At 44.4% G+C, this 25,804-nt stretch overlaps 17 protein-coding genes across 17 annotated transcripts; 8 read left to right on the top strand and 9 right to left on the bottom strand. All coding sequences in view use genetic code 12, as the record gives it.

Moving 5' to 3' along the window:
- Positions 1–208: 208 nt before the first annotated feature.
- Positions 209–658, bottom strand: RPL28 (60S ribosomal protein uL15; the record flags this gene model as incomplete). Its single annotated transcript, XM_025484135.1, has 1 exon — positions 209–658. One exon carries the CDS (start codon positions 656–658, stop codon positions 209–211), a length of 450 nt encoding a protein of 149 aa, XP_025342350.1.
- Positions 659–1,117: 459 nt separating this feature from the next.
- HGT18 (Hgt18p) lies at positions 1,118–2,587 on the bottom strand (the record flags this gene model as incomplete). The annotated part of the gene is made up of 1 exon (XM_025484134.1): positions 1,118–2,587. The coding sequence occupies one exon, from the start codon at positions 2,585–2,587 to the stop codon at positions 1,118–1,120; it is 1,470 nt and encodes a 489-aa protein (XP_025342349.1).
- A 152-nt stretch (positions 2,588–2,739) lies between these two features.
- Positions 2,740–4,275, bottom strand: ZCF11 (Zcf11p; the record flags this gene model as incomplete). Its single annotated transcript, XM_025484133.1, has 1 exon — positions 2,740–4,275. The coding sequence occupies one exon, from the start codon at positions 4,273–4,275 to the stop codon at positions 2,740–2,742; it is 1,536 nt and encodes a 511-aa protein (XP_025342348.1).
- A 793-nt stretch (positions 4,276–5,068) lies between these two features.
- On the bottom strand, positions 5,069–5,944 carry CXQ85_000384 (uncharacterized protein; the record flags this gene model as incomplete). The annotated part of the gene is made up of 1 exon (XM_025484132.1): positions 5,069–5,944. The coding sequence occupies one exon, from the start codon at positions 5,942–5,944 to the stop codon at positions 5,069–5,071; it is 876 nt and encodes a 291-aa protein (XP_025342347.1).
- A 280-nt stretch (positions 5,945–6,224) lies between these two features.
- CXQ85_000383 (uncharacterized protein) lies at positions 6,225–7,277 on the top strand (the record flags this gene model as incomplete). Its single annotated transcript, XM_025484131.1, has 1 exon — positions 6,225–7,277. The coding sequence occupies one exon, from the start codon at positions 6,225–6,227 to the stop codon at positions 7,275–7,277; it is 1,053 nt and encodes a 350-aa protein (XP_025342346.1).
- A 411-nt stretch (positions 7,278–7,688) lies between these two features.
- ARC1 (Arc1p) lies at positions 7,689–8,819 on the top strand (the record flags this gene model as incomplete). The annotated part of the gene is made up of 1 exon (XM_025484130.1): positions 7,689–8,819. One exon carries the CDS (start codon positions 7,689–7,691, stop codon positions 8,817–8,819), a length of 1,131 nt encoding a protein of 376 aa, XP_025342345.1.
- A 255-nt stretch (positions 8,820–9,074) lies between these two features.
- On the top strand, positions 9,075–9,935 carry CXQ85_000381 (uncharacterized protein; the record flags this gene model as incomplete). Its single annotated transcript, XM_025484129.1, has 1 exon — positions 9,075–9,935. The coding sequence occupies one exon, from the start codon at positions 9,075–9,077 to the stop codon at positions 9,933–9,935; it is 861 nt and encodes a 286-aa protein (XP_025342344.1).
- Positions 9,936–10,477: 542 nt separating this feature from the next.
- On the top strand, positions 10,478–11,641 carry CXQ85_000380 (ribosome dissociation factor; the record flags this gene model as incomplete). Its single annotated transcript, XM_025484128.1, has 1 exon — positions 10,478–11,641. The coding sequence occupies one exon, from the start codon at positions 10,478–10,480 to the stop codon at positions 11,639–11,641; it is 1,164 nt and encodes a 387-aa protein (XP_025342343.1).
- An 82-nt stretch (positions 11,642–11,723) lies between these two features.
- Positions 11,724–12,204, bottom strand: CXQ85_000379 (uncharacterized protein; the record flags this gene model as incomplete). Its single annotated transcript, XM_025484127.1, has 2 exons — positions 11,724–11,732; positions 11,779–12,204. The coding sequence occupies 2 exons, from the start codon at positions 12,202–12,204 to the stop codon at positions 11,724–11,726; spliced, it is 435 nt and encodes a 144-aa protein (XP_025342342.1).
- Positions 12,205–12,422: 218 nt separating this feature from the next.
- Positions 12,423–12,950, bottom strand: MLC1 (Mlc1p; the record flags this gene model as incomplete). Its single annotated transcript, XM_025484126.1, has 2 exons — positions 12,423–12,848; positions 12,909–12,950. The coding sequence occupies 2 exons, from the start codon at positions 12,948–12,950 to the stop codon at positions 12,423–12,425; spliced, it is 468 nt and encodes a 155-aa protein (XP_025342341.1).
- Positions 12,951–13,505: 555 nt separating this feature from the next.
- SMC5 (DNA repair ATPase) lies at positions 13,506–16,763 on the top strand (the record flags this gene model as incomplete). Its single annotated transcript, XM_025484125.1, has 1 exon — positions 13,506–16,763. One exon carries the CDS (start codon positions 13,506–13,508, stop codon positions 16,761–16,763), a length of 3,258 nt encoding a protein of 1,085 aa, XP_025342340.1.
- Positions 16,764–16,803: 40 nt separating this feature from the next.
- CXQ85_000376 (glutamate--tRNA ligase) lies at positions 16,804–18,339 on the bottom strand (the record flags this gene model as incomplete). The annotated part of the gene is made up of 1 exon (XM_025484124.1): positions 16,804–18,339. One exon carries the CDS (start codon positions 18,337–18,339, stop codon positions 16,804–16,806), a length of 1,536 nt encoding a protein of 511 aa, XP_025342339.1.
- A 731-nt stretch (positions 18,340–19,070) lies between these two features.
- Positions 19,071–19,451, top strand: CXQ85_000375 (uncharacterized protein; the record flags this gene model as incomplete). The annotated part of the gene is made up of 1 exon (XM_025484123.1): positions 19,071–19,451. The coding sequence occupies one exon, from the start codon at positions 19,071–19,073 to the stop codon at positions 19,449–19,451; it is 381 nt and encodes a 126-aa protein (XP_025342338.1).
- A 1,114-nt stretch (positions 19,452–20,565) lies between these two features.
- CXQ85_000374 (uncharacterized protein) lies at positions 20,566–21,522 on the top strand (the record flags this gene model as incomplete). The annotated part of the gene is made up of 1 exon (XM_025484122.1): positions 20,566–21,522. The coding sequence occupies one exon, from the start codon at positions 20,566–20,568 to the stop codon at positions 21,520–21,522; it is 957 nt and encodes a 318-aa protein (XP_025342337.1).
- A 274-nt stretch (positions 21,523–21,796) lies between these two features.
- Positions 21,797–22,219, top strand: CXQ85_000373 (uncharacterized protein; the record flags this gene model as incomplete). The annotated part of the gene is made up of 1 exon (XM_025484121.1): positions 21,797–22,219. One exon carries the CDS (start codon positions 21,797–21,799, stop codon positions 22,217–22,219), a length of 423 nt encoding a protein of 140 aa, XP_025342336.1.
- Positions 22,220–22,258: 39 nt separating this feature from the next.
- SYN8 (syntaxin) lies at positions 22,259–23,036 on the bottom strand (the record flags this gene model as incomplete). The annotated part of the gene is made up of 2 exons (XM_025484120.1): positions 22,259–22,293; positions 22,319–23,036. 2 exons carry the CDS (start codon positions 23,034–23,036, stop codon positions 22,259–22,261), a joined length of 753 nt encoding a protein of 250 aa, XP_025342335.1.
- A 306-nt stretch (positions 23,037–23,342) lies between these two features.
- CXQ85_000371 (uncharacterized protein) lies at positions 23,343–23,813 on the bottom strand (the record flags this gene model as incomplete). The annotated part of the gene is made up of 1 exon (XM_025484119.1): positions 23,343–23,813. One exon carries the CDS (start codon positions 23,811–23,813, stop codon positions 23,343–23,345), a length of 471 nt encoding a protein of 156 aa, XP_025342334.1.
- Between the last annotated feature and the right edge of the window lie 1,991 nt (positions 23,814–25,804).

Here is a 25,804-nt window from a genome sequence, read left to right as displayed (position 1 = left end):
ATATTTCAACAGCATATCTTCACTAAGACTGCCCTCTGCCTTCAATGCTGTTCTCCAAGAGGCCACTTCACTACAGACCTCTCATCCTTGTATCTTTCCTTCACTATCTTCCTTCACTCTACTGATGAAGCTCAACGACGAGCTCTCCACTCACTCTCTTCATGAAAAGTTTTATTTGACTATTACAGAATGCAAAAAGTCCCTAGACTTAAGCAATCAACTCAACGACACCACCAGCAGCTCTGATCTTCTCCTCAGCCAACTTAGAAACGAATCTGGCCTTGACAATGACTGGAACGTTTGGCAACTGACCCTTACCCAAGACCTTACCGTAGCCGTGGGCCAAGGTGTCGATGACTGGGGCAGAGGAAGCGGAGGCAGACTTGAGGTATTCCTCTCTCTTCTCCTCCTCAACCAAAGACCACAACTTCTCCAAGTTGAGCTGTGGCTTCCAGAAGTGGTTTCTCTGCTTGTGGAAGTATCTCATACCAACCTTACCGAAGTAACCTGGATGGTACTTGTCCAAGTTGGTTCTGTGGTGGTGCTGACCACCGGCCATACCACGACCACCTGGATTCTTTCTGTGCTTTCCGATTCTACCTTTACCGGCGGAAACGTGACCTCTGTGCTTTCTGGTCTTGGTTAATCTGGTTGGCATTGCTGATAGATTAGAACTCAGATGAAGGGAGAAACGTTTGAAGGTAGTAGCTTGAAATTTTTTCTCCCGCAGCTGCCAGGGAACCGCGACACCCAGACCTCCAGGCATGTAGCTCTGTTGGTAGCTCTATGTGCAAGACTTCTCATACTTAACAGTGCGAAATACTCAATTTTTAGGTCAAAGCCCTAAGTGGGAGCACGTGAGCACTAAGAGACAACCAAAGCCAGTCATACTCAAGGTCAAGCTGGCTGGATGGTCGGTAGAAACATATAAAAACTAAGTAATAGATGCTTTGTGAGTTACTTAGAGGAATGCGATTTAACAATGTCATTTCATGGTAACCTAATACGTCATTCTTGGTCTACATCACTTCCTAAGTCATTGCTTCATTAGTATAGACAGGTTTTGCAACCATTCATGAGAGCCCAGAGCAGCGTAACTGAAGCGACTTGAACAATTTCACTCCAACTGGTTACGGATACCCCAAACTTCTTCATAAGTGTTCTTACCCTTAGTCTCGGGAACACATGTTTTGACAAAGATGTATGTCACCGCACACATAGCGGTGAAAATGTAGTAGGTGCCACCTCCAAGCCACGAGTTTCTAAGAACGGGGAATAAGTAACCAACCGCAAAAGTGGCCACCCAATTCATAGTAACACCAAAACTTTGTGCCAGCGCTTTTGCCTTTGGTTGGGTCACTTCTCCGACCAATAAAAATGGGATAGGTCCTAATCCAATTGCAAAGAATGCAATGTAGACAAAGGTTCCGACCACCGAGAAAAGAGAGTTAGTTGTTTGAATGCCAAAGCCAAGAAGGGCAGCGGCAATACCCATAAAGGTAACTGAAGTCTTAAGGAGAGGCTTTCTGCCCAACTTGTCAACAAGAGGGGCGGACGCAAACGTCACGATGACATTCACAGTCGAGATCAAGCAATTGATCATAACAGCTTTAGTTGGGAAGATGGAAATCAAAACAGAAACACCATAAAAGATGATGGAGTTGATTCCGCAAAACTGCTGAAGTACCAAGATGCCAGTAGCCACCGTCTTTGAATTCTTATACTCTGACAGTTTCAAATATTCACGCAAAGAAACAGCCGACTTGCTTGTTGGTCTTTGCTCTTCTTCTCCGGCTAACAAGTTGGCGTCTTCTTCCTCGATTCCGGAAGCCTGCTTCCAACTATTCACTTCGTTCCGGGCAAGAGCATATTCACCGCCTCGCAATTTGTGTAAAACAGTAAATGCCTGATCGGACATACCATTGTTCACGAGCCACATTGGCGATTCTTCCATGTAGCTCAAGACAAGGAAGAAGTTAACCAAAGCAATTGCAGCGGCCATGAACAAGATGAACCTCCAGTCATTATCATTGTTCCACTTGAGGGCAAGCACTTGCGTGAAAAGAATACCGACGTTCACAGACACTTGATTCATGGAACCCAAAAACCCCTTGTACAGAGGTGGGGCGATTTCGTTAATGACAAGTGATGTGACAACAAGGGCGGAACCAGCGCCAATACCAGCCACAAATCTTCCAGCTAACAAAGCATGGTATGAATTACTGAGTCCATTGAGAGCGGACCCAATGAAATAAATACAGCAGTGGACTAAAGCCGTCTTCCGTCTGCCAATACTATCAGCAACCGATCCCACGTAAAAGGATCCAAGCAAACCACCGATACTGAAGATCGAAGTGACAAGCCCAAATTGCTCGGGCTGTAATGGAATACAGCGTACAAATCCACGCTGACCGAAGAAAGAGTCTTCATATGGTGTAAGAAGGGGGATCGATTCTTTGCAAGACAAAATCGCCTCTGGAGAATTGAGCTCAGACATATGGTAGCCGAATTGAAGCGAACCAAGGCAAATGATTGCCACGGTTATGACGAGCTTTGCAGTAAGCGCATCTGATGTTTTGTCGACCATGGTTCAATGTTTAGCTTGTGGTACTCGGATATGCCAGGGATTTCGTGGGGCAGTACAGGAGACCGAGACTTTGGCCGCAGGAACGACTATCTATATTCACAACTTGTTACGTTCCTCGTGTTATCAGTCACATGATTGAATTTGCAGCCAAATTAGACTATTGGAAGGAAATTGCCGATAACCATCATTGGGATACCAAACACATCACGCTTTAATGTCCAAATACACCCAGTTCTAATTTTCACATCGTGTTTGGGTGTAAGAAGCGTGCACTCTGTCATGGTAGCACCTAAGAAATCACCAAACGCGATTCTCAGGAAAAGCTGGAAGTACTCAACAACGGACTTATCATCTAGAAGTTCGACAATAAAGTTGATTTTCTGGCCCATAAGTTGGTCTTTAGTCCAGCCTGTGAGGATGCTGAATTCTCTTCCAACATAGGCAATCTCTCCTGTTCTTCGCCATACGATTGTAGGCGTTCCACTTACTTTGATAAAGTTGTCATAAGTTAAAAGGGTACGCTGGAAACACTGCTCCATAAAGATAAGATCAGCCTCTCGTAGCGAGTTTGTACATGCAATGAAAGATGGTCGATAGGAAGCCATAGATTCAGCCATCTTGACCAACATTTCTTTTGGAAACCGGCTTCGTAAGTATGCAATAAGCTTATGGAACCCGGGAGTATACGAAAATGGCTTTGACACTGTCGCATAGATGCTCTCAGGCTCCAGGTATTGCAACCCATTGTCGTCCATTATGTGACCTGACAGGTCTTCAGGGTTCGTACCAATGGTGAATGATAGCATCAGTTTCTGGTTGCGTTCATAGTACACAGAAGGATCTGAGTCTCTCATAGCCTCAATTGCTTGTATGACATCGGGAAATGTCGAACGTTCATCAGAGGGATCCAAAAAGTATTGGTTGATGCGGCCATCACAACGAGGAAACTCGTTATCTTGATATAGTCTTTTATGCGGAGAAGAAGGCTGTCGCGTGGAGGAGTCTGCTGTAGTTGCATTGTATGTGCTTGCACCCAAAGATGAAGGGGAAGTGACGCTTTTTTGAAGCATTCCATGAGGCGAAAGCACCGGCGATATATTGACAGAATTGGGTGTTCCCTCGGTGGAAGTTGCCAGATGGTTTGGGTTGAGACCCATGAAATTGTCTTGAAGGATGTTGGAAAGCTGGGAATACTCGAGATCAGCGGCAGAAGAAAGAAAGTTCGTGGGCTTCCTTTGTTTTTGATTGTCTTGTGATTGGGCGTTTTGTTGCCATTGATCGTCTGTACTGCCTACCCGGCTTCTTGGATAGTTTTGGTCCATCGTATAAGGCTGGTCTGAAAATAGGGAGCTCGGGGACTCCTCTTTTATTGGCTCTCGTTGACTCATGCTCTTATAAAGTAACGTAGGTCTATGGTGAACGTAATTTGGAACAGATGCTGAGTGTTGGAACATGGTAGCCTGATGAACTTGATGGTTCTGGGGTTGCTGCTGGTTTGTATGCTGTGGAAAAGGAGTCTGTTGGGTTGAAGGAACAGAGGTGTTACTATCATCAACAGACAGCGCCTTAATCATGGATGCTGGGACATCTGCCAAGTACTTCTTCCGTTTCCGTGGAGCGTCTTCACAAGTGTCTTGTAGATTTCGCTGGATACAACGCTTACATGGCCTGGACGTATCACAGGTCATGTGTGCCTTGTGGCAGTGATTGCATGCTCTTGATATCTTCTTTCGTTTCTGTATGTTAGTATAAACATCCACACTAGAATCTTGTGACTTGCGATATGGCAAATAAATCCACTACTTTGTGAATCAATAAACCCAAGAAGCTTCGTATCCAATCCATATGTTTATCCCCCGAGTCAGGATGTCTCGGGTTGATCACGGTCGGTGGTGTTGATCCGAGACAAAGTTCTCGGTTTCATACAACATCCACGACGGCCTAGGAAAATCATACAGTCACCAAGTCACATAATAAGAATCACCACTCAAACATACCGGCTTCGTACCGCTTTCGGTGCTCATTACCCATTAGATTCTGAGAGATACAGTTCCCATGCATTCGGTCTATGCCTACCCACGGGAGGCACGGGTGTCAACCATTGTGTTTTGCAGCCGATCCAGCGAGCTAAACGAACATGTATCTGGCATGCTCTCAGTCATGCTCCTACACAGCATTCCAGGTTTAGACACTACACTATATTAATTGGTTTATGAGTAATTGTTAAGGAGTGGATGGTAAAAACCAAAATTCTAGAAAGTTGGGTTTTATCAGGGCTTCTAAGCTTCTGACCGGAAAGCGACGTACCTGATTTGTCAGACTAGGACTTCGTAAACGGCTTCATTGTATTACCAGCCTTCTTATTCGCTATAGATTCCGAGAATTAAACCTAAAAAATCTGTTTCTCTATATGGTACAAGCATATTGTGATATATTGTGGTGCTTTATGTACGGTGGAAATGAATATAGAAGGCATGGTACTTAGCCATCCAAGGAGTAGCCCAAGTCAGTACCCTTAAACTGTTCAGCCAATTTGGTCAATTTACCCTTTAACATTGTCATGTTGTCGTTGACTGGCTCGAAACGTGGCAACCAGTCAGCAACACCATGCTGAAGTACACCTTTAGCACGGAAGTGACCTTCGTCACAGTGTCCATAAGATCCATGCAAAGTCAAACGAAGCTCTTTAGCCAGGTACGAAGCACGATGCAAAATGTTACTATTGTAAAAAACAACATCGCCTGGCTTAAGATCAACAGAGATCTGGCCCGTAATGAACTCTTTTCTGTCGTCGTTAGTGGTTTTTTCTCTCTCCTCTTCGGTTCTAACTCTCTTGTGAGAACCAGGAACCACAATAAGACACAGATCGTTGGTCAATGCCAAGTTAAATTGCGTGCCAGCATAAGGAGCAGTGAGCAAGTCTTCAGCTTCTTGTTCAGGCAGAGCTTCTGGCTTGATATAGTCACGGTGCCAGTCAAGACCAAAATCAGTAAGTGGATTGATCAACATATTGAACAATTCCATACACAAGTTGTCTGTGGGAGTCTGCAAAATGTCCAGCGCCACGTTCAACAAACGGCTATCTGAGTATAATGTCTGGAAAGGTTTCGACATCTCCTTCAAGTCTGGGTGCAAAAGACCAGTTACTCCCCAAATATCAGGACTAAAGTTCTTAGGCCATGGTGGAAACTGTTTACCTCTGGTACGAACATGAGGCCAGTTACCTTCTCTAGCATATTCAACAACTACTAGAGATGCCTTCTTATAAGTCTCCACCTCTTCAGGTGTAAGGAAGCCTCGCACGATAGTGAAGCCTACATCAGCGATTTCGTCATGGTGTTTGTGAGGAAGCGTCATGTTCAATAGTCTGTTCTTCTGGAATTCAGTGGATCCCCCACTTTATTTATACCCGGAGACCTTGTCAAAAAGCCGCCAGGTCCTGTGTACCCCAAAGATGGGATATGTGTGTTTCTGGTGCCGCACATCCCCAATGTTACATTTTTCAAGCCTTTCCGGGGTGCGCCCTTGTGGTGTAACGTTGCAAAGGCACAAACTGTAAAAGTGCCGAACAGGCTTATATCTTGCTACTTATCTCCACAGACCTCCACAGATCTTCAAACAATTTTTACTTTTGAACATGAAGTGGGGTATTTTGGGTGCCGGTAACATTGCCGGAAAGTTTGTTAAGGACTTGTTGCTCGATGAGCTGGACTATAACCATACAATTGTTGCAATTGGCAGTTCTCTGGATGATAAGGCACGGGAGTTCCTGGAGTCCAATGGCATTACTGCTGAGAAGAATCATGGCGTGGTTCCTAAATTTCAGCTGAGACTGGACCTTCTAAAGAATCCTGACGTTGATATCGTCTATGTGGCATCGCCTCATGTTTTCCACGAGGGCCAGGTTCTCGAGGCATTGAAGAATAAGAAACACGTTCTTTGTGAAAAACCATTCACCGTGACTGCTGAACAGTCAAGAAGAGTGTTTGAAGCTGCTTCTGAAGCTGGAGTTTTCGTTATGGAGGCCGTTTGGACGAGATTCATTCCTGCTGTGCTCAAAGCTAAGGAATGGGTTTTTAAGGATAAGTTGATTGGTGATGTCAAGCGTTTGATTGGTGATTTCTCCATGGATCTTGATTTGGACAATTTGCCTGTTTCTTCTCGTGGTAGAGACATTCAATTGGCTGCTGGTGCTACTTTAGACGTTGGTATCTACCCATTGACCTATTCACGTATTCTCTTGGATGATAAGTTGGGTAAGGAAGCTACCCCATTTGACGTGAAATCTTTCCTTACCTTGGACGATACCGATAAAGTTGACCATCTCAGTTCTATTCTCATCAAGTACGAGAATGGCAAACAAGGAATTGCAACGAGTTCCAATTACACAGCCGGTCCTGAGCAGTTTTTGAGATTGGAAGGTACCAAGGGCTCCTTGGAGATGTACGGCAATCCAGCTGCTCCTAAGCATGTCAAGGCCTTCAGCCAGGATGGTAAACTCATCAAGGAACATCTTGATAAGGACTCTTTTGCCGGTTTCATCCATGAAGCTAATGCCGCTGCCGATGCTATCAAAGCAGGTAAGACCCAGTCAGACTCAATTCCTTGGGAAGAAACTTTGCTCATGATGGATCTCATGGATAAGGTCAGATGGGAGAATAACTTCTACTACCCTGGCGAAAAGGCATGAAAAGTGATCGTTGGCTAAGAGGCTAGTAGATGGTGAAATCGAATTGATGTTTTTCAAATAGCTACTGTCAACAAAGCTATCGAATTATAGTCCCGTATACTCAATTTTATGGCATAACTAAGTGAATCGTCTTGTTTGAGTAGATATGTATGGTAGCATTTCGCAGCCACTACAAAGAACAATCCATTGCCACACAACCCCAACCAATCTTCTTTACTTTGACCCACAATATTCACCAATCTTCGTCCCTTATTATTTATCCTTTTATTTTTCCTAAATTTCTGCTTGTTCGTTCACGATTCCATGGTTCTTCTTCTCTCCACTATGAGCCTTCGCATAGTCTCTTTTTTCCTCATCCACCTTGAAAAAATCTGACTCTTAAATCACTACTCACATTTGCAACCAACCAAAATGGCCACTTTCTTGACTAAGTTTACCAGAATTCCTCTTAAGGACATTGCTAAAGCCGCTGACTCTCTTTTCCCAGAGCTCAACGCTGAAGCTAAGGCTTTGGCTTCCCAGTTCACCACCTTGTCTAACAGACTCAACGAGCCAGAGTCTTTGGTCACTTTGAACAACAACTTGAGAACCAAGACTTTCATTGTTGGCCACACTCCAGCTAAGGTTGACTTGGATGTCTTCGCCAAGGTCTTGCCTGTTGCCCAGCAGTGGAAGCTGGCTGAGGAGTACGCCCAGTTCAGACACATTATTAGATGGGCTGACTTGGTTCAGAACACTCTTGTGGAAGTGCCACAGGAGGAGCAGTTGAAGGTCAACTTCGACACTGAGGTTCCTCGTGAGATTAAGGAGAAGAAGAAGCCAGCCAAGGAAGGTGCTGCTGCTGCTGGTAAGGAGGCTGCTCCAGCTAAGGCTGAGAAGGCTGCTTCCCCAGCTGAGTCTGGTAAGAAGGAGAAGAAGCCAATCTCTGAGGAGGACAAGAAGGCTTCTGCTGAGGCTGCTAAGGCCAAGAAGGCTGCTAAGGCCAAGGCCAAGGCTGAACAACAAGCTAAGCAGGCCGCTGCTGCTGTTCCTCCAAACCCAGGTATGATCGACTTGAGAGTTGGTTTCATCCAGAAGGCTGTCAAGCACCCAGATGCTGACTCCTTGTACATGTCTACTATTGACATGGGTGACGCTGAAGGCCCAAGAACTGTGTGTTCTGGTTTGGTCAAGTACGTTCCTTTGGAGGACATGCAAGAGAGATACGTTGTCTGTGTGGCCAACTTGAAGCCAGTCAGCATGAGAGGTGTCAAGTCCTGTGCCATGGTCTTGTGTGCTTCTAACGACACCACCGTGGAGTTCGTCAACCCACCAGCTGGCTCTAAGCCAGGTGACAAGATCTTCTTCGAGGGCTACAATGCTACCCCAGAGAAGCAATTGAACCCTAAGAAGAAGGTTTGGGAGACTGTCCAGCCTGGTTTCAGCACCACCGAGAACTTTGAGGTTACTTACACTGCTGAGGGTAAGGAACCAGCTAAGTTGGTCAACGAGAAGGGCGAGCTCTGTAAGAACAGCACCATTGCCAAGGCTGAGGTGAAATAAGTGAGATGGGTAGAATTGTGAATAGTACTAATTCTTAGAAAGGTAATTGTCTGTAGCTTGTCAAGCCATGAACATCCAATGTGGGCTTAAGCTTAATTGTGACACTAAAACGATAATACTAGAGTTGTCTTAAAAGTCATAGAACCACTTGACATTCGGAGATCTCCATCTTTGTCTGTGTGAATACCATTCCTCGGGTTGCAAACATCGCGAGAACATGCATAAAACCCAACTCACATCAGACACTCTTCCAGAATGTCCTCCGACGAACTCCTTCATATAAATAAGGAAGAGGATATTTTGGAAAACTCCTACGAAGCTCTACCGGAGCATTGCAAGCGATATTGGCGAAAACGATACCAATTATGGTCCAAGTTCGACCAAGGCGTCTTGTTCACGCCAGAGTTGTGGTACTCAGTCACCCCAGAGAGAGTAGCCAAGTTTACTGCTAAGTTAGCTAAAACGTTGGCTCCAAGAGCTAAAGCAGCCTTGGATGTCTGCTGTGGTGGCGGTGGTAACACGATTCAGTTTGCAAGGTACTTTGAGCATCTGGTGGGCGTTGACATTAGTAGCACGAATGTGGCATGCTGTGAACACAATGCTAGGATTTATGGCACACATAAGAACACTCATTTTATCAAGGGCAACTGGAACGAGCTTCAGGATTCGACTTCCTGGGTTCCAGATGTTGTTGAGCTTCAAAACGGCAAGTTCGATGTGGTCTTCAGTTCTCCTCCATGGGGAGGCCCAGCTGTGAACAAGAAGAAGTTTTTCGATCTCCACAGTATGAGACCGTTCAATCTTCGGGCGATTGTGACGAGCATGAAGAAGTTTTCAGATAACATCTTCTTGTTCATCCCAAGGAACCTGGATTTGGACCAAATTCGTGAGGTGGTGAAAGAGCTCTATGGCCCCAATGGTCGGGCTCGTACATTTCAAACATTCGAAAATGGCTGGCTAGTTGCATTATTGGTTGTCTTCGGGGACACTTGGAACGTGGACGTTCCAAAGGGTTCTCGGGTCGATAATCATGACGCTGGAATGCCCAAAGGCACCTTTACGCAACTCCTCCGCATGAAAGGTTTACTGATTGGCGGAAGCAAGGAAGTGCGGTGACACTGGCATGTCTAAAGCCATTTTCAAACATTTCAATTCTTATTGCATGGTCTACTGATTAGCAGGAACAACGTGATCGTTCTAAGCCAGACTCGAGATATCTCCGGGGCGATCATCGTTTGCGTCTGTCAAAGGTAACTACTGTACTGTCTTACATTAATTGTCTCTTTTAAGCATGTTTAGCCATTTCGGAGGGCTAGACCGGACGCAGGATATTACCGGGGTTTTCTAAAATGATAACATCTTATAGAAATATTCTATGGCTGTGGGGCACCTACCTCACAGTTTCCATAAATTTTGCACCCAGTAGGAATTGCCGTAGGTGTATTGGATTGCGCCACAGAAAGCCGACTCGGTATAACTTCTTTAAAAATTTGTCAAACAAAATACACTTCCACTCGATTGACTCATTATTTTTGCCTCTTTCTGGTCCAACTCGCATTGACTGATTCTTGCCATCTGATAAGACTGCGCACTATTGTGGACCTCTCATCTCATCACCACCTCCAGCACCATCTCCAGCACCTTACCACCTTCTAGCAATGAAACTCCTCAACAAAACCATTGCTTTGGAAAAAGACAAGAGTGGCTCTCTTACTTTGGTGCCTCAGGATAAAGAGGACTTATGGCAGCTTTATAACTTGGTCCAGAAGGGTGATAAGGTGGACCTTCTGACGGTGAGAAACGTCAAGAAGACTGAGGGCTCTAAAGCTGAGAGGAAACATCTTCACTTGACCCTTGCAGTAGAAGGTGTTGAATATGAGCCTAGTGACGAGGTGATGAGAATTCGTGGTAAAACCACCGAACAGAACGAGTTTGTTCCTAATCAGAGTTACCATACCGCAGAGGTTCAGCTTAACAAGTCACTTAAATTGACCAAGCCAGAATGGGACGAGATCAGTTATAATATTGTTATTGAGGCATCTTCGATTGAGAAGAAGGCTGAGGTTGGTGCTGTTGTTTTGGAGGAAGGCGTGGCCCACTTGTGTCTTGTTACTGATAATATGACTGTGTTGAGAAATAAGGTTGAAAAGTCCATTCCTAGAAAGAGTCGAGGCGAAGGTGGTGGCTCTTCTCACGATAAAGCTATTAGCAAGTTCCTTGATACCGTGCAAGCCACGCTTTTAAGAAACTTTGACTTGGAGAAGCTTAAGGTGATCATTCTTGCTTCTCCAGGCTTCACTGCTTCTGCTCTTCAACAGGCTATTTTTGAAACTGCTGTCAAGAACGATAATAAAGCCATTCTTAAGAATAAGTCCAAGTTCTTGGTTGTACACTCATCTACAGGTTACCTTCAAGGCCTCGAGGAGGTCCTCAAGGACCCAAGTGTTCAGAAGAACCTCACAGACACTAAGTTTGCCAAGGAAGCTGCTATCTTTGATGAATTCCAAAGAGTTCTTAATCTAGACGACGGAAGAGCGTGGTACGGTCCTCAGGAAGCCACCAAGGCTGTGGAAATGGGAGCTGTCAAGAGTCTCTTGCTTACAGATGCACTTTTCCGTAGTGACGACATTGCTGTGAGAAAACACTACATTGCTTTGAGTGATGAAGTGAAGGCCCAAGGTGGAGACGTGTACATATTTTCGACCCAGCATGAGTCTGGAGAGCAGTTGAATCAGTTGACCGGTGCTGCTGTGTTGCTCAAATACCCATTAGACCTCGATGAAGATGAAGATGAAGACGATGAGGACGAGGATGAGGACTGATCTTTCTATATACTTTGATTGTCTGCTGTCCTATATTTATCGAACAAATGCAAATACCATACGTGACCCCCACGGCCTCTTATCATTGCGTCTTGGATAAGTCCAATGCCAAGCCCCATAAGACCACCTCTTTTCACGTAGTTCATTCTCTGCACGGGACTCATGTGCTTGTATGCTCCAAAAGACCATGCAACGATAGTAGCAGCTGCTGCACTACTAAGAAAGTCCTTAGTGCCTCTAGCATAGTCTAGCCCTGCTTCTAGGCCAAAGAAAGACGATACTCCAGCAGAGTACCTAAATGCAACCTTGGCTGCTTCTTTACAGCCGCTAATAATCATAACATAGTTCTTTTTCTTATGATAGAAGTACCAGCCTCCCACTGTGGTAGGAAGTCTATGACCATTCTCTGTAAGGAACCTCAATGAGGATAGCTTAATGCCTTCGTAGAAGCCTGCTCCTGCTCCTACTATAGCAGAGGCAGCTGCAACAGCTGTGAGTCTTTCTTGGGTAGGTAGGTGGAACCGTTCATTTCGAAATTCGTCTATGGTCTCTACCTGTGACATGGTATGGAGTTGATGGATAGTATAGAAAATTCGCACCCATATATAAAGTGGGAGGTGAACATCTAGGGAAAGCAGTGCAGAATGCAACACCTCTGGTTATAGTTTTCTGTACAATAAATCTTCGACTAATATCTCTTGCTGTTATCTACATAATCATATAGTAGCTCGCTTCTCATATATGGTATCCGGTGATGTATTGTATGTTTCGGTAGCCCCACTTACTGGTCCAAGATAGACTTGACAAACTCGACGTAGTCGACGTTGCCCTCAGCAGTGACATTCACACCCTTCAACAACTCGTCAACCTCAGCGTCCGTCAACTTCTCGCCAATCGACGTCAAGATGTATCTCAACTCACCAACACCAATGTATCCAGTCTGGTCCTTGTCGAAGACCTGGAAACCCTTGATGTAGTCCTCAGGAAGCCCAAGTGGCTTGAAACCGTCTGGTCTGTTGATAATCTTCTCGTAGGTTTCGAAATCAAACTCTGGCAGTTCAATAGTGCTTTGCAATTCAGAGATCTCGGCCAAAGTAGGGTTCTGGCCAACGGCTCTCAACAAGTCACCCAAGTGCTCGACAGGGATCTTTCCAGTACCCTTCTTGTCGAAAAGGGCGAAGGCGTCTTTGTATGTTTTGTTGTTGGACTGGTGTTAGTAAATCATACGTGTGAGGGCGTGCCACATCTATGATCCGGGTATACAAACGAAGATTGGCTTTGATAGAGTGTATCCGAGCAGTCCATCCATGTTGATGTATATAGTTGATTCATAAAATTGACACTTTTAGGAGATTTTGACACATACCATTTCTGTTAGTTGGAGGCTATGAAGATGTATGAGTTCTTTTCTTCCAGGAAATGTAAACAAAAACGCGCGTGATCTTGGGCACGTGCAAATTCTTCAAAAGCCATACCACGCCTCCACCGGCGTTCCCAGATTGATTTTAAATTCTTTGAGGGATCCAAGAATAGTTCTAGTATGATGAAGTAGTCTAGAGTTAACTTCAAGTGCCCTGGTCTGAAGAGTGCTGGTATACGCGCCACATCTTCTCACCTCAACGACTACCAACCACTTTCCCACATATTCACTTACAAAAGCGAATTATATTTAAAATATAAAATGAATATTAAATGTTCATCAGTGTCTGCTCTGTATAAGCACTTTCTTTTTCTTCACGTAAAATCGTCCATAGTCTGTCCATCTTCTCTATATGGTCTTTCCTGTGCGTCTTTTGCACCCACTGTTATCATTTTCAGACGAACGCGAATTATCAGATCAACCTTCTTCACTACTTGGTTCCCCATGGAGAGCAACGGAGACCTACTAAACGGTGAAGGGAGCCATAAAAGACGAAAGCTTGAAAATGGCCATGGTCTGCCCTCGGCTAGATTCAAGCCGGGCAACATCCTCAAACTTCGAATCAGAAACTTCACCACATACTCCTATGGCGAGTTCATCCTTTCACCCACGCTAAATATGATCATAGGACCAAACGGAACGGGTAAGTCGACGTTTGTTGCTGCTGTCTGTCTTGGTCTTGGAGGAAAGGTTGACTTAATCAAAAGAAAGAACATGGACTCAATGATAAAGTCGGGGTCCACGGAAGCACTGATAGAGATCACATTGAAGAATAAGGACGACTTACCTGATTTGAAGATCAAAAGAACATTCTTTTTGAAGAACAATAAAAGCAAGTGGTTGGTTAATGGCGCTTCCAGTGATGTGGTTAAAGTTAGACAGATAGTGGTTGACTTGGGTATCCAGCTTGATAATCTTTGTCATTTCCTTCCACAAGAACGTGTGGCAGAGTTTGCCACTCTTTCTCCTGAAAAGCTTCTTCTCGAGACAGAAAGAACAATCGGTGATAACACATTACTTGACAAGCATGAACTACTTATAGAGTTGGACAACCAATGGGTTGACTTGAATGTTGATGTTGAAAGACTAGAAACTAATATAGAGGGTTTAATCGCCGATGTTGCCAAATTCGAGCAGGAAGCGCAACGTTACGCTGAATTTGAAGAGAAAGCAAAGCAAATCGATCATCATAAGAAGCTTCTACCGTTCGCCAAGCTACAAGACGTTAAGGAGCAGATGAAAGGTTTAAAAAAGACCCGTGACGAAGCTAAGAAAGCGTTGCAACAGTTTGCTTCCACCACTGAGCCTTTACTAAGTGAAAAGGAAGGCGCTGAGAAGGCATATGACTCTCACAAGAGTATTGTAGCTAAGCACAGGGCGACTGTTGTCGAGATAAACGACACGATCAAACGTATTGGCAGAAACATCGAGAAGTTGGCACAGTCTATCGAGGACACTAAAGGAGATATCGACGCTTTGCAAAACTCTACCGAAAAACGAAAGAAAGAATTACAAAGAGCACGAGAAGAGAAGGATAACCTTCAAAATAAGCTCATGACTCTTGAAGATGTCGATGAAGATGCCATAACAGCTTTATCTTCTCAACGTCAGGACAAACATGACGAAAAACTCCGAAAGGATGAAGAAGTGGAGAATATTGTTTTTGAGGTATCTGCTTTGAAGCGTGAGCATGAATCGAACGAGATTAGAATGAGGGAGGAAAAACGTAAGCTTGATAATGATGATAAGCTTGAGGTTTTGAATACGAAGGGGTCGCGGTATAGAGTTGATCTTTTGGAGAACACCTACAAAGCGCATCTCTTGCTCCGAAAAGAGCGCCGCAACCATGGCCTCAAGTTCTATGAAGCGCCGGTTGTATCTTGCCATGTGACTAATCCACGAGTTGCAAAATGTTTCGAGAAAGTTGTGGACAACAATTCTCTATTCGCTTTGTATTTTGATTCTGAAGAAGACTATCAAAAAGTGTCGCAAGTGTTACCTAGGGAGCTCAATGTTCCTATGAGAGTAGCTTCGAATGAAGATACACCTCCATCGCCTCTTCCTGTTTCGGTTCTTCATAAATACGGATTTGATGGCTACCTTTCTGATTTTGTTGATGGTCCTAAAACGGTCGTGAAAGCTCTCAAGCACCGTTCTCAACTTCATGCTATACCTGTTGCAACAAAGCCAATTAATGCTGATGTTATCAAAAGGCTATTAGAGCCTGACAGTTCTGGCAGGATTCCTTTTATGAGATTCATTGTTGAGAACAATATTTATTCCGTTGGGCGCTCCAAGTATGGAAGCAGGCAGGTATTTTACCGTACAGAACATATAGGTGAGGCACAGCTAATGGGCGCTAAGGGCCTCACCGAGGAAATGAAACGGGAAATAAAGCGAAAAATGATGGCCTGTAAACAAAAGATGGACGAGGCCTTGGAAAAGAAGGACGCTGTCAGTAAGCGCAAACTGCGTCATCAAGAGGCTTTACTCCAGATATCTGATGAGCTTACTACTCTAGATCTGCTGATTCGTGCTCTCAGAAAGAAGAGAGAAACAGTTCTACGGACACAAGAGAACATTAAACATTTGGAAACTCGAATCGCACAGCTTAAACAAAGTATGACTCAGGATGATACAGCTAAAATCAAACAGGCTGAAGACAAGTTGATGCAGTTGTACATTGACCATTCTGGAGAGCTATATAAGCTAGCAGAAGCCAACGAAAACGTGGTCATTGAAAACTCTGAACTCAAGAAAGCTGAACTTTTGAGTCAACAGTCTAAGAGTAAAATACTCACAGTTCAATCGCTTCTTGAGGAACTCGATCATCGAAAAGTTGATTTGCAAGAGAGGTACGCGGACGCTAAAAGGCGCTACGACCAGTACAAGAAGGGTGATGCTGCCAAAGAAATCAAGGAGCAACAGCTTACAGATGAGGAACGTGAAATCGTTCGTGGACTTGCAGAGCAGTATCTTAATAATTCCCAATTGTCGGAACATTACATTCTTATTAAGATCGATCAACTAGAAGACGAATTAAGTTTGTTATCTAATGCCGATAAAGGTTCGATCGAACTGTTGAAGACAAAGAGAGCGGATCTCGAGATATCTCAAAGACAGCTTCCTGAACTGAAGCGTAAAAGGGACGATCTTAAGCAAAGGATGGACAATGTTTCAATACCATGGCAAGAAGAGCTCAGCAACATGGTTGAAACAATGTCGAAAGTTTTCCAGAAGAATTTCATCACCGTCGCAAGTGATGGTCAAGTGCGGTTAGTGAAACTGGAGAGATTCCAAGACTGGAAGCTAGAAATTCTTGTTAAGTTTAGGGAAAATTCCGAACTAAAAGTTCTTGATCACCAGTCTCAATCTGGTGGTGAGCGAGCGGTTTCCACAATCTTTTTCATTATGTCACTTCAAGGCTTGACGAATGCTCCGATAAGAATAGTGGATGAGATTAATCAAGGTATGGACCCAAAGAACGAAAAGATGGCTCACAAATATTTGGTTCATACCGCTTGCAAAACGAGCCGTTCTCAGCATTTCTTGGTGACGCCAAAACTTCTAACGGGCTTATATTACCATGAAGATATGGCTGTCCATTGCATTTTCACAGGACCATTCCTCAAAAGTAATGAGCAAAGCTCGAGGAAACCAGGTCTTTTGGACTTCCAAAGAACCAGTTTGGTATCATCGTAATGTGTATTATTTAATGCATGCTATTTACAGATAATTAAACTTATTCGAGGAAAGTGATCGCTTTTTGAATGCGACCTAAGTAGGTATCGTAGCCTAGAAGATCAATGAGCGAAGGAATAGTGATTCCCGAGACTCCGCCCGCTAAAGCGTAACGCGTAGCCTCAAAGATATTCTTCTTCTTCAAGTCTGGAAACTTACTCAACACAGCTTCCACGGGGAAAGGTGTTTCTGGGGTTTGCTCAGCCTGAAGTGTCTTCAAGATGTTGGAAACAAGAACCTTTTCAGCAGGCAAAGTGGCTTTAGCAAGGTCAACTTCTTCGAAAAAGTAAGTATGTACATCTCGTAACTCCTTGATGGAGTTCATGCTAGGACCCACATCGTGAACCAAACGCTTGTAAAAGTCCTTCGAGAAACGACCTGCAGTGGAAGCCTCAAAAGCTGGAAAGGTTTCTTCGACCAAACGATCCAATCTCTCTGGATCATTGATCCTGAAAGACAAATGACTTTTGTTAAAGAAGTGAAGCTTGTTATCATTAACCTTGGCGTTACCCTTCGTGAGATGGTCTAAGGAGAACTTGCTAACTAGCTCATCGAGAGCCATTACTTCACTAGTGGTCTTGCCCTTTACTGGACGTGGAGGAGCCCAGCCAAACAAGGCAGCAAAATTGGTAAGTGCCTCTGGAAGAATTCCTTCGTCCCTCATACTGAGTATACCAATGTCGCCCTGTCTTTTTGAAAGCTTCTTGTCGGACAACGAGGTGAGTAATGGGATGTGAATGAACTGAGGCGGTTCCCAACCGAAAGCTCTATACATTGCAACATGCTTAGGTGTTGAAGCTAGCCATTCTTCGCCTCTAATAACGTGAGTGATTTTCATCAAATGATCGTCGACAACGTTCGCAAAATGGTAAGTTGGAAGACCGTCCAGCTTGAGAATGACAAAGTCATCATATCTCTTATCGCTCTGGTTGATCTGTGGTTGAAGATCAAGCTTGCCATGAAGCAAGTCGGTAAATGGCTCATATCTGTCAGGAGATCTGAACCTAACGGTATATTCAACCTCGTTTGGTTCTGGAGAATGCAAGCACTTTCTATCGTAGGTAACGGTTGTTGGCGGCTTCATAGCCATTGCTGATTCACGAAGATGCACAAGTCTATCCTTAGGGCAGAAGCACCTATACGCGTAACCTGATTCAATAAGCTGGTCGGCATACTTTTTATAAATAGACATTCTTTCTGATTGTCTATAAGGGCCGTATGGACCACCATTCTCTGGACTCTCATCTGGCACGAGCCCTGTCCAATTCAAGGATTCATATATATTAGCTTCAGCACCCTGGACTAACCGTTTCTGATCTGTATCTTCTAGTCTTAGAAGGAATTGTCCACCAGTACTTTTTGCCAATAAGTAGTTGTATAAGGCCGTTCTCAACGAGCCCAAGTGAAGGAACCCAGTGGGTGAAGGAGCAAACCTGGTACGAGCAGGACTTTGAGGTTGCACTGAGGCTCTTGTAGAAGGAGCTTGAAGCTTACCCTTCAAACTGAGCTTCAGTAGGAGTCGTAGAGCACCTCGCATAGGACAGTCAAGGTGAAAAGTGAAGGTGTAGATGGATTTTGTATGTATAGTGCGAAATGATGCAGCGATCAATGGTTGCAAAATGTAGACCATCGTGGCTTTGCTGGACAACGCTAAAGTTTTGGAACCTGGAAGATACCTTCTTTTAGACCAAAGTATAAGATCTCACACTCATTGGTAAAAGTAAAAGGGCAACATAGGGACTTTGCTTGTCAGCCAGTGAAGTTGGCGTTTCTCAACATCCATTGAACTGGATTGACCGTTTGATTTGTAGTTTAATGGAAGGTATTGATACATTCAAGGAAGAACTGCTTTCAATCACAGAGTCTATGTTGTACTTAATATTTGACGATTTTGTGGAGGCGTACCTGTTGACTCACCTGAAACCGTTAGTGGCTGCGAAAAAGATGGGGAACCCAAAAGTGACACCTTCGAAGTCAAACACATACCTGGCAAGACGTATAAGAGCCCTTACAAAAGCTGTTTATCCACTCAACTCTAAATCAAACCTACACCTACTCGACCTCTTTTAGCAACCAAATCTCAAAATCAGCTAAACTAGGTACCTCAACGGTTTGAAGAAATGTGTCTACCCTGCACAGGTTGGTGATGATTTAGCGTATGCACCTCTCGAATTGCCGCAAATTTTTCAGATAACCTCTGTGTGGTTACCCCTATAATAAGAATAACCCCCACAAGTGAACGTCATTAATAGCATATTTTCAGATAAAATGTCCCAGTTCAACCGCCAAAACGGTGCCCTGCCTGCCCCTCCTCTTCAACAGGCTGTCCAGAACACCATCAACCAGAAGAGACAGTTACAGCAGTTCTACCTCCACAAGCTGTTTGATCTCGAGCTGGACGTCGAGTATCTTCCACTTATTCCACAAGACCCAGTGGGAGCTGCTATTCAAATGCAAGAAACCATGGCCATGCAGAAAGCTCAATACGGCGGGATCAGTCCTGGCATGAGCCCTGCCATGAATAGACAAGAGGCCATGGCCTTGTACAACCAGGCTGCTCAGCGTTCGAGACGTCACAGCAACCAGTTTTTGCATCAGCACTTGTTTGGCGGAAAGAGAACCAACTACTCGCTGTACCGCAACCATTAATTCACGTTTAGACATTTGCATTTTGGGTTTCAAGGCCGTATCCTAGATCTTGGACTCATCTTTTATATATATTGTTACGAACACGGAGTATTACATAGATTCGGCATGTTAGATATAGAGAGGTTTAATATTATATGATGATTAGAGTTCTGAGTTCGGTAGAGATATTCGTATTTTTCATTTATTTACGCGTCGCTTACACAAAACGTGAAGTTCACACCACCAGTAATAATCATGAAATCAACGATATTATTTCTTTTTGGCATAAATGCAGCAAACTATGTTCAATTGTTGCAATGGACATACCTGATACGATTTATGAGCCCTAATAGGGTGTATTCTGCTGTGTTACGCTATTAGACATGAAGAAGATGAACAGAGGGCCCAAAAAGAAGCATTGTCTGAAGAAGAGACATCCCAAACGTCACTATTTAAATACCTATGTGGGAGAAATTGTTCCTTTAAGATCATACCCTCTTGATTTTGTGAAACCCGGACAGCCATCATAGTTCGTTCCATTTTTTGCACCCAATCGCCTCAAGGTACTTGCTACTGTAGAAGACTTTAAAATAGAGAGATCCAATTGAATTCAGCTTCTGGAATTCCCTCAACACACAGGAAGCGTTCTTTCTCTCTACAATTGTAAATGTAGTCGTTTGGCTGGTTTGGTTGGACTCTGGCCGAGAAATGTCATCTCCCTCTGATCTCGGGCAACCTAATTTATAAAATTCAATTACCGAACAAAGTATATTTCAAAATCTTTGATCTCCATTTAAGTCACAATGGAATTCTTGTTTTTCTCAAATTAACATGGTCCTACAATTGTGCGTTCTTTAGAATTCTGAGGAACTCCGAACCGATCCACACCGACCTATCCACAATCAACCAATTTCCACTAAAATGTCGTAAAAACAAAGAGGAGATGTCCAAATCATCCAAATACCTCCAACCTTCAAATCTAAAAATTCAATTTACCTTTTTATGGTCTGGTCAAGTGTTTGACCAGTAGTGGCAAAATGGGTTGGTCTGATGAGGAGGTTATATAATGCGCGCCTTGCCCCATCCCTGACCCCCATATTTCTACTCTCACCCTCTTCACCATTTAACTTTCATCATGTGCGGAAGAAAAGACGACTCTACAACTGCATTGTCCAAGACGGACGCTGACTCTGTGTCTCCATATGACGACGAGATTTCCAAGTTCTTTGACAAGGCAGCCTCTCTTACGAAACGGGTAGTGGGCCATACGTTCGACTTGGCTAACGAATTGCCAACTATGTTTAAGGACCATGACGATGAAAACATTTTGGATAAGTTCATGAACAGGCCTTACCAAACCAGAGACAAGGATTTGGAGCAAGATCGTGGGATCATTCCTTTTGGTGTGGCCTTTGACGCATTCAATGCCTTTGGAGGTGCTAGTGGAGACACTCCATTCGGCCTCTATTCTTACAGAAGCCCATCAGCACGCAAGTACAACGAGTGTATGCGTAAGGATGGTGAATCTGTGTGGGATTCTGAGGGTTACTGGCGCTGCTTGTTCCCCAATCGTGAAATCCCTAACAAGTTGTTGAACTACAAGAAGAGCCACTTGGCTGGGCATATCTTGACAAAGGAGGACTTCGACGAAGCCATCCAGGAGAAGCCAGACGCCGATAAGAACGGTGTGATTGACTTGGGACCAAAGGGTATGTTCTTTAGAGAGTTCAATCGCTACTTGAACTGGAAGAACCACATGTACGAAGATGTCAGAAGGCAAAGAGAAGAATCAAGAAGAAACCTTCGAGAATCAATCAGAGCAAACACCACCTTGACCCCATTCTCTCGTGAGACTGAAGACCGCAATGACGACAACGGCGTTGTGTCGTACTCCATGAAGACTTATACCAAGATCGACAGTGAGGACGACAAGGAGGTTATGCACGAGACCAGAACTGAAGTCTTTGGTGACGGTAGATCCGTAACCAAGAAGCTGACACGAACCAGACCAATTGGCAGCACGGAATGGCTGACTCCCGAACAGCTGACCGAGGAAGACAACAAACTGGGATGGTTCTGGAACTCGAAATAAGAAAGAGCTTCAGCTGGAAAAGGACGGGATTTGGATAAGGGAGTTTAGGAAATGCTCCATTTTTGGATGTTTATACGTAACGGAGTTTCAATACATGTAAAAAGTGAAACAAAGTCAAGCGGCGCTGTAGTCAGCCCTGGGTTATCTCATGGGAGGCACAGGTTTGTGGGGCGTACAGAAATACCTCAACGATACGTCTAAGTCGAAAAGTAAGAAACATCAAAACGATCGAAAAAAAGCCAAACATTCCAGTCACTCACTTTATCAATTCGCCATGAACCCCTTGAACAAGATCATCTTCCTTTCGGCGTTTTTGGCCTTTGGCTTCCTTCTAATTCTCCTTTCATGCGCCCTATACAACAACTGGAAGCCACTCTGGGTCATTGCCATTTTCCTAGTGGCTCCATTGCCTAACATCATTCTGTCTTCCATTGAAAACAACAGAGACGATTTCTTGACGTTTAGTAACGATAGAGGTAATACTCCCTCGCCATTGCAAGAACTGGCCAAACTAATCACTGGCTTCTTGCTTGTTAGCGGCATTGCTTTGCCCTTGACGTTTTATCACACCCACCTTATTGGAGTGGGATCTTTATTCATGAGTGTTATTGGCGGTATAATCGTCTACAGTGACATTATAGTGTTCATATGGTTCTTTTCCGAGCACGAAGACGAAAACGACGACTTCAACTTTTGAGGACTATACATTATTAACTAAGCACCACCAACAACAATATTAGGATGATCGAAAGTACAATGATGGTGACAAGGCTGCCGTTCTCGCGGACTTTGGTACGGAAATCTTTAAGGCGGAGAGACGCCCTTCCGAGACGGCTGCCTGAATCGTCTACGCCTCTTTCTAAATCATTAAGTAAGATAAGATGGTCATCCAACTCGTCGTTGATGTTGCGGCCCATGGAATGCTGCACTCTAATAGAATCGTGCAAGGCGTCTAAGTTTTGATCTTGTTGTAAGAGCTGCTGCTGATGCTGGGCAAACATCTCTCTGTTTGAGGTATCCACAGACTGTAAAGACTGGGAATCCAGGTTTTCCTCAGGCTCGTCCCTATATGGCTTTATTTGTCCCGAGGTACCCATAAGCTGAGATCTCATATTATCTTCATCGGTGTCATAATCTTTAAAACGTACCAGTTTCTTTGTGGTGAGGTCAGGGACATCAGGTTTGGCAATCTTCTCAGTGTACTCGTATTCATGAGCATCCACGTACGCATCCTTGGCTAGAATGTCAAGTTGTGCAATATAGGAATCCACCAACGTGGAAAATTGACCGGCAAATGTATCAACGTAACCAGCAGAAATATCCAGATGTAGATACTGTAAGCTTTTTTTGATCTTTGCGAGGAGGTTGATCAAGTCCAAGTTGTCGTCCAGCGACGGGGTGAGCTTGAGGGTCTCGGTCAAACGTTGTCTTTCTTCGATGGTAGCCAGTAACTGGTCGACAAAGGACCTGGTCTTGGTGAACAGCGACCGGATATCCTTCTGAGTGATTGTCATGATGTGTGGGATAAGTGTGAGGCGGGAGTTGATAAGAACAACGCCTGGAGTCACGTGAAGGTGACCGTCAGAAATTTAAGCCACAACAAGAACGCCAGAAAGAAAAGGGTATATGGATTAAGAGAGGCTTTTGATGTGCTTAGAGAAGCTCTTTGGACTGGTTGTGGTGCTTAGAGGAGAGGTTTGCGTTGTAGGGGCGGCTCTCGAAACTCCGAGAAACATGTAGGAAGCAAGGTTAGGAGACCAGCGGAAATCTATTAAATACAAACATTAAAAGCATAGGAAGAAGTGAAGAAAAAAGAGTGATTATCTTTGGTTCTTCTCCTGTGAGCGTCGTGGCCTATCGTTTGAGTATGGGAACAAGTCGTTCGACCTGAAAACTGTGGTGCCCCAGGCAGGGGAGTTCTTAAGTGTATTGACAGTATCCTCGAGGCAAGCCTGGATTGCTAGCATATCCTGTTCAGCCAGGCCTTCAATACACTCGAGCATGGTTTGTAGACTATCCAAGCCAGAAGAAAGAGCCCTTCTGGACGTAGGAAGTGGTCGTAGACTGACACTAGAAGCGGCACTCTGGACCTTCTTTTTCGGCGTGCCCGGCGTCAGTTGCACGGAAGTAGCTTTGGAAGACATTGAAAGCAGCAGTTGAGCGTCTGAGTCCAGCTCTGTCGACTCGAAGCTTTCATTATGATCTTTCCACTCTTCGCCGTGAGTCCACTCGGAAGCTTCCCACGAGAGGTTCTGGAGGTCGTCAAGCTTTCCCAACAAAGCACTTGACATGAAGAAGCAATAACTAGTGAAAAAAAGCTTTTCTGGTGAGCTCTGCTAAAAAGTGGTAAGTGCCAGATATGTATAGAAGATGCCCAGCCAGTAGACGCTGTAGAGCCGCCCAAAGGGGTCTAAAACGAGGGACACTGGTGCGTCGCGTTTTATTATACTTTTAGGGCCAGCTGCGCCAGAAGCCTCCATTCACGTACAAAAACAGAGGAGAGACATTCGCCCCATAATGGCTGCGAAAAAAAAAGAAAATGAGCCGGATTCCTCGGCTTTTCCATTGTACCCCAGAGTGCTGGCTCAAGATAGAATCAAGAAAACGCAAAAATGCTGGTGGATAAGAATTCTTGTCGTTCATTTGATGGAATTTTGCAGGGAAGGAACCCTGTGTTTTTTGTTCTTTGGTCTGGCAAATCACAATAGATTGGCCTCGGATCGGCCGCTATTCTGGCGAATGCATTACCGCTTTCTCGCTACGTCAAAGAGAAGCCTAGACGGGCTTGACGGGGCCAAGCCGAGCAACGGTGGAATGGATGTGTGGATGGTGTTTTTCAGGGTGTTGGCTTTTTTTTTGGGCTTTCATTATTTTTTTCGGGACGTGTCGGGACTCGTGGTGACGAGTAATTGGAGGTGTCTTGGATGGCTGCAAACCTTGAGGAATGGAATGGTACTGACTTCGCAAGTGAAACACGGTGAACTGTAAGCTTCCATTTATTATTGTGACCGACGTGAATGGGTAAACATCGATGGAGATAAGCTTTATAGACATTTTTCTTCACTTGACGATGGATGTTTATGAGCCGCATGTGCTAGTTCACCATACGGGTATGCCTCGTCTGGATGCACCTGTCAGCGGATGGTCGTAGATTTACGAGTAACGGCCGTCACGGCGGAGACTGAATGGGTATACGGAAGGTTTTTAGATAAGGCCATGGAATGGGGTTTTATGGACTGTTTGTTTACATACGCGTATGATAAGGTTTGGTGGTTTGTGGTGTAGTTTAAGCTCAGTGGGTTGTTGATGGGAGCTATTCCTTGGCTAGACTACAAGTACAAAGATTCCGCTCCTTTATTGGGGTTGCAATAGTTTCATGTGTTCATTTATTCAGTGGATTCCAGGACGTTTGTTTTTTATGGACGCAAATACCGAACATGTCTGTCAACTCATAGCCCATTGTGACAAATAGTTTTCGCTTTTGGCAAACTAGCCACGTTAAATCCGCTTCGATTTCTTTGGCTAAACTCGAAGTACAATGGGGAACCTTTTCGTGAACTTCGTGGATTCCTTTGTTCTAACCATGTTCTTTTTCTAGCTCCGTGGTTGGTCTGAGAGAGTTTGTTGTGGAACGCAATTGGGAAGAAGTTGAAGTCACAGGGAGTATTTCAAGACATAGAAAAATGCCAATGTCAGTTTTATGTTGGGTTTGAATAGAGCGGGATGTCCCCCCTGACAAGATGTCTCAGATCATTCACCTCGTGTAACTCTTGAATCTATGATACCGACAACATTGAAATTTACCACCCAAATCATTTTTTGAAGATTCTGGTTCAGTTTTGAAGATATCCCGACATCAAGGGATACCTCGTCGTTACCACACACGATGCTGAACATTAGAGATTCGAGGCCATTCGAAGAATGACACTCTTGACTATCCATAAGAGAATCACAAGCTACATCAAGACTCAACGCCCGACTCAGGAGTCAGCTAAGCGAATGTGACAGCCCAGCCTCTTTAAAGCTGGCTTTCAAGGTCTACCTTGCCTTATTGGGCATGGTCGAATCTCAAATGGACCAACTTGCTACTATTCGGTGCCCTGGTTATTCTTTCCCCACATACTCTTTCATTATAATCCTTTTGGCTTAAACAGAAGAAAAGAGCATATTTCAGCAGCGAAAGAATAGAAACGAAGGTGTATAGCCCCAAGGGTACCACCTGGAGAGGCTGTGATACTTCTTCACCACTTTTATACAGAAAATACGCATAGTTCAGTTCAAC

Source organism: Candidozyma haemuli (assembly GCF_002926055.2).
Source record: "Candidozyma haemuli strain B11899 chromosome Unknown A_2014730914, whole genome shotgun sequence".
NCBI lineage: Eukaryota > Fungi > Ascomycota > Pichiomycetes > Serinales > Metschnikowiaceae > Candidozyma > Candidozyma haemuli.
Note: the sequence above shows the minus strand (reverse complement) of the source record. Positions and strands in the feature narration are given on the sequence as shown.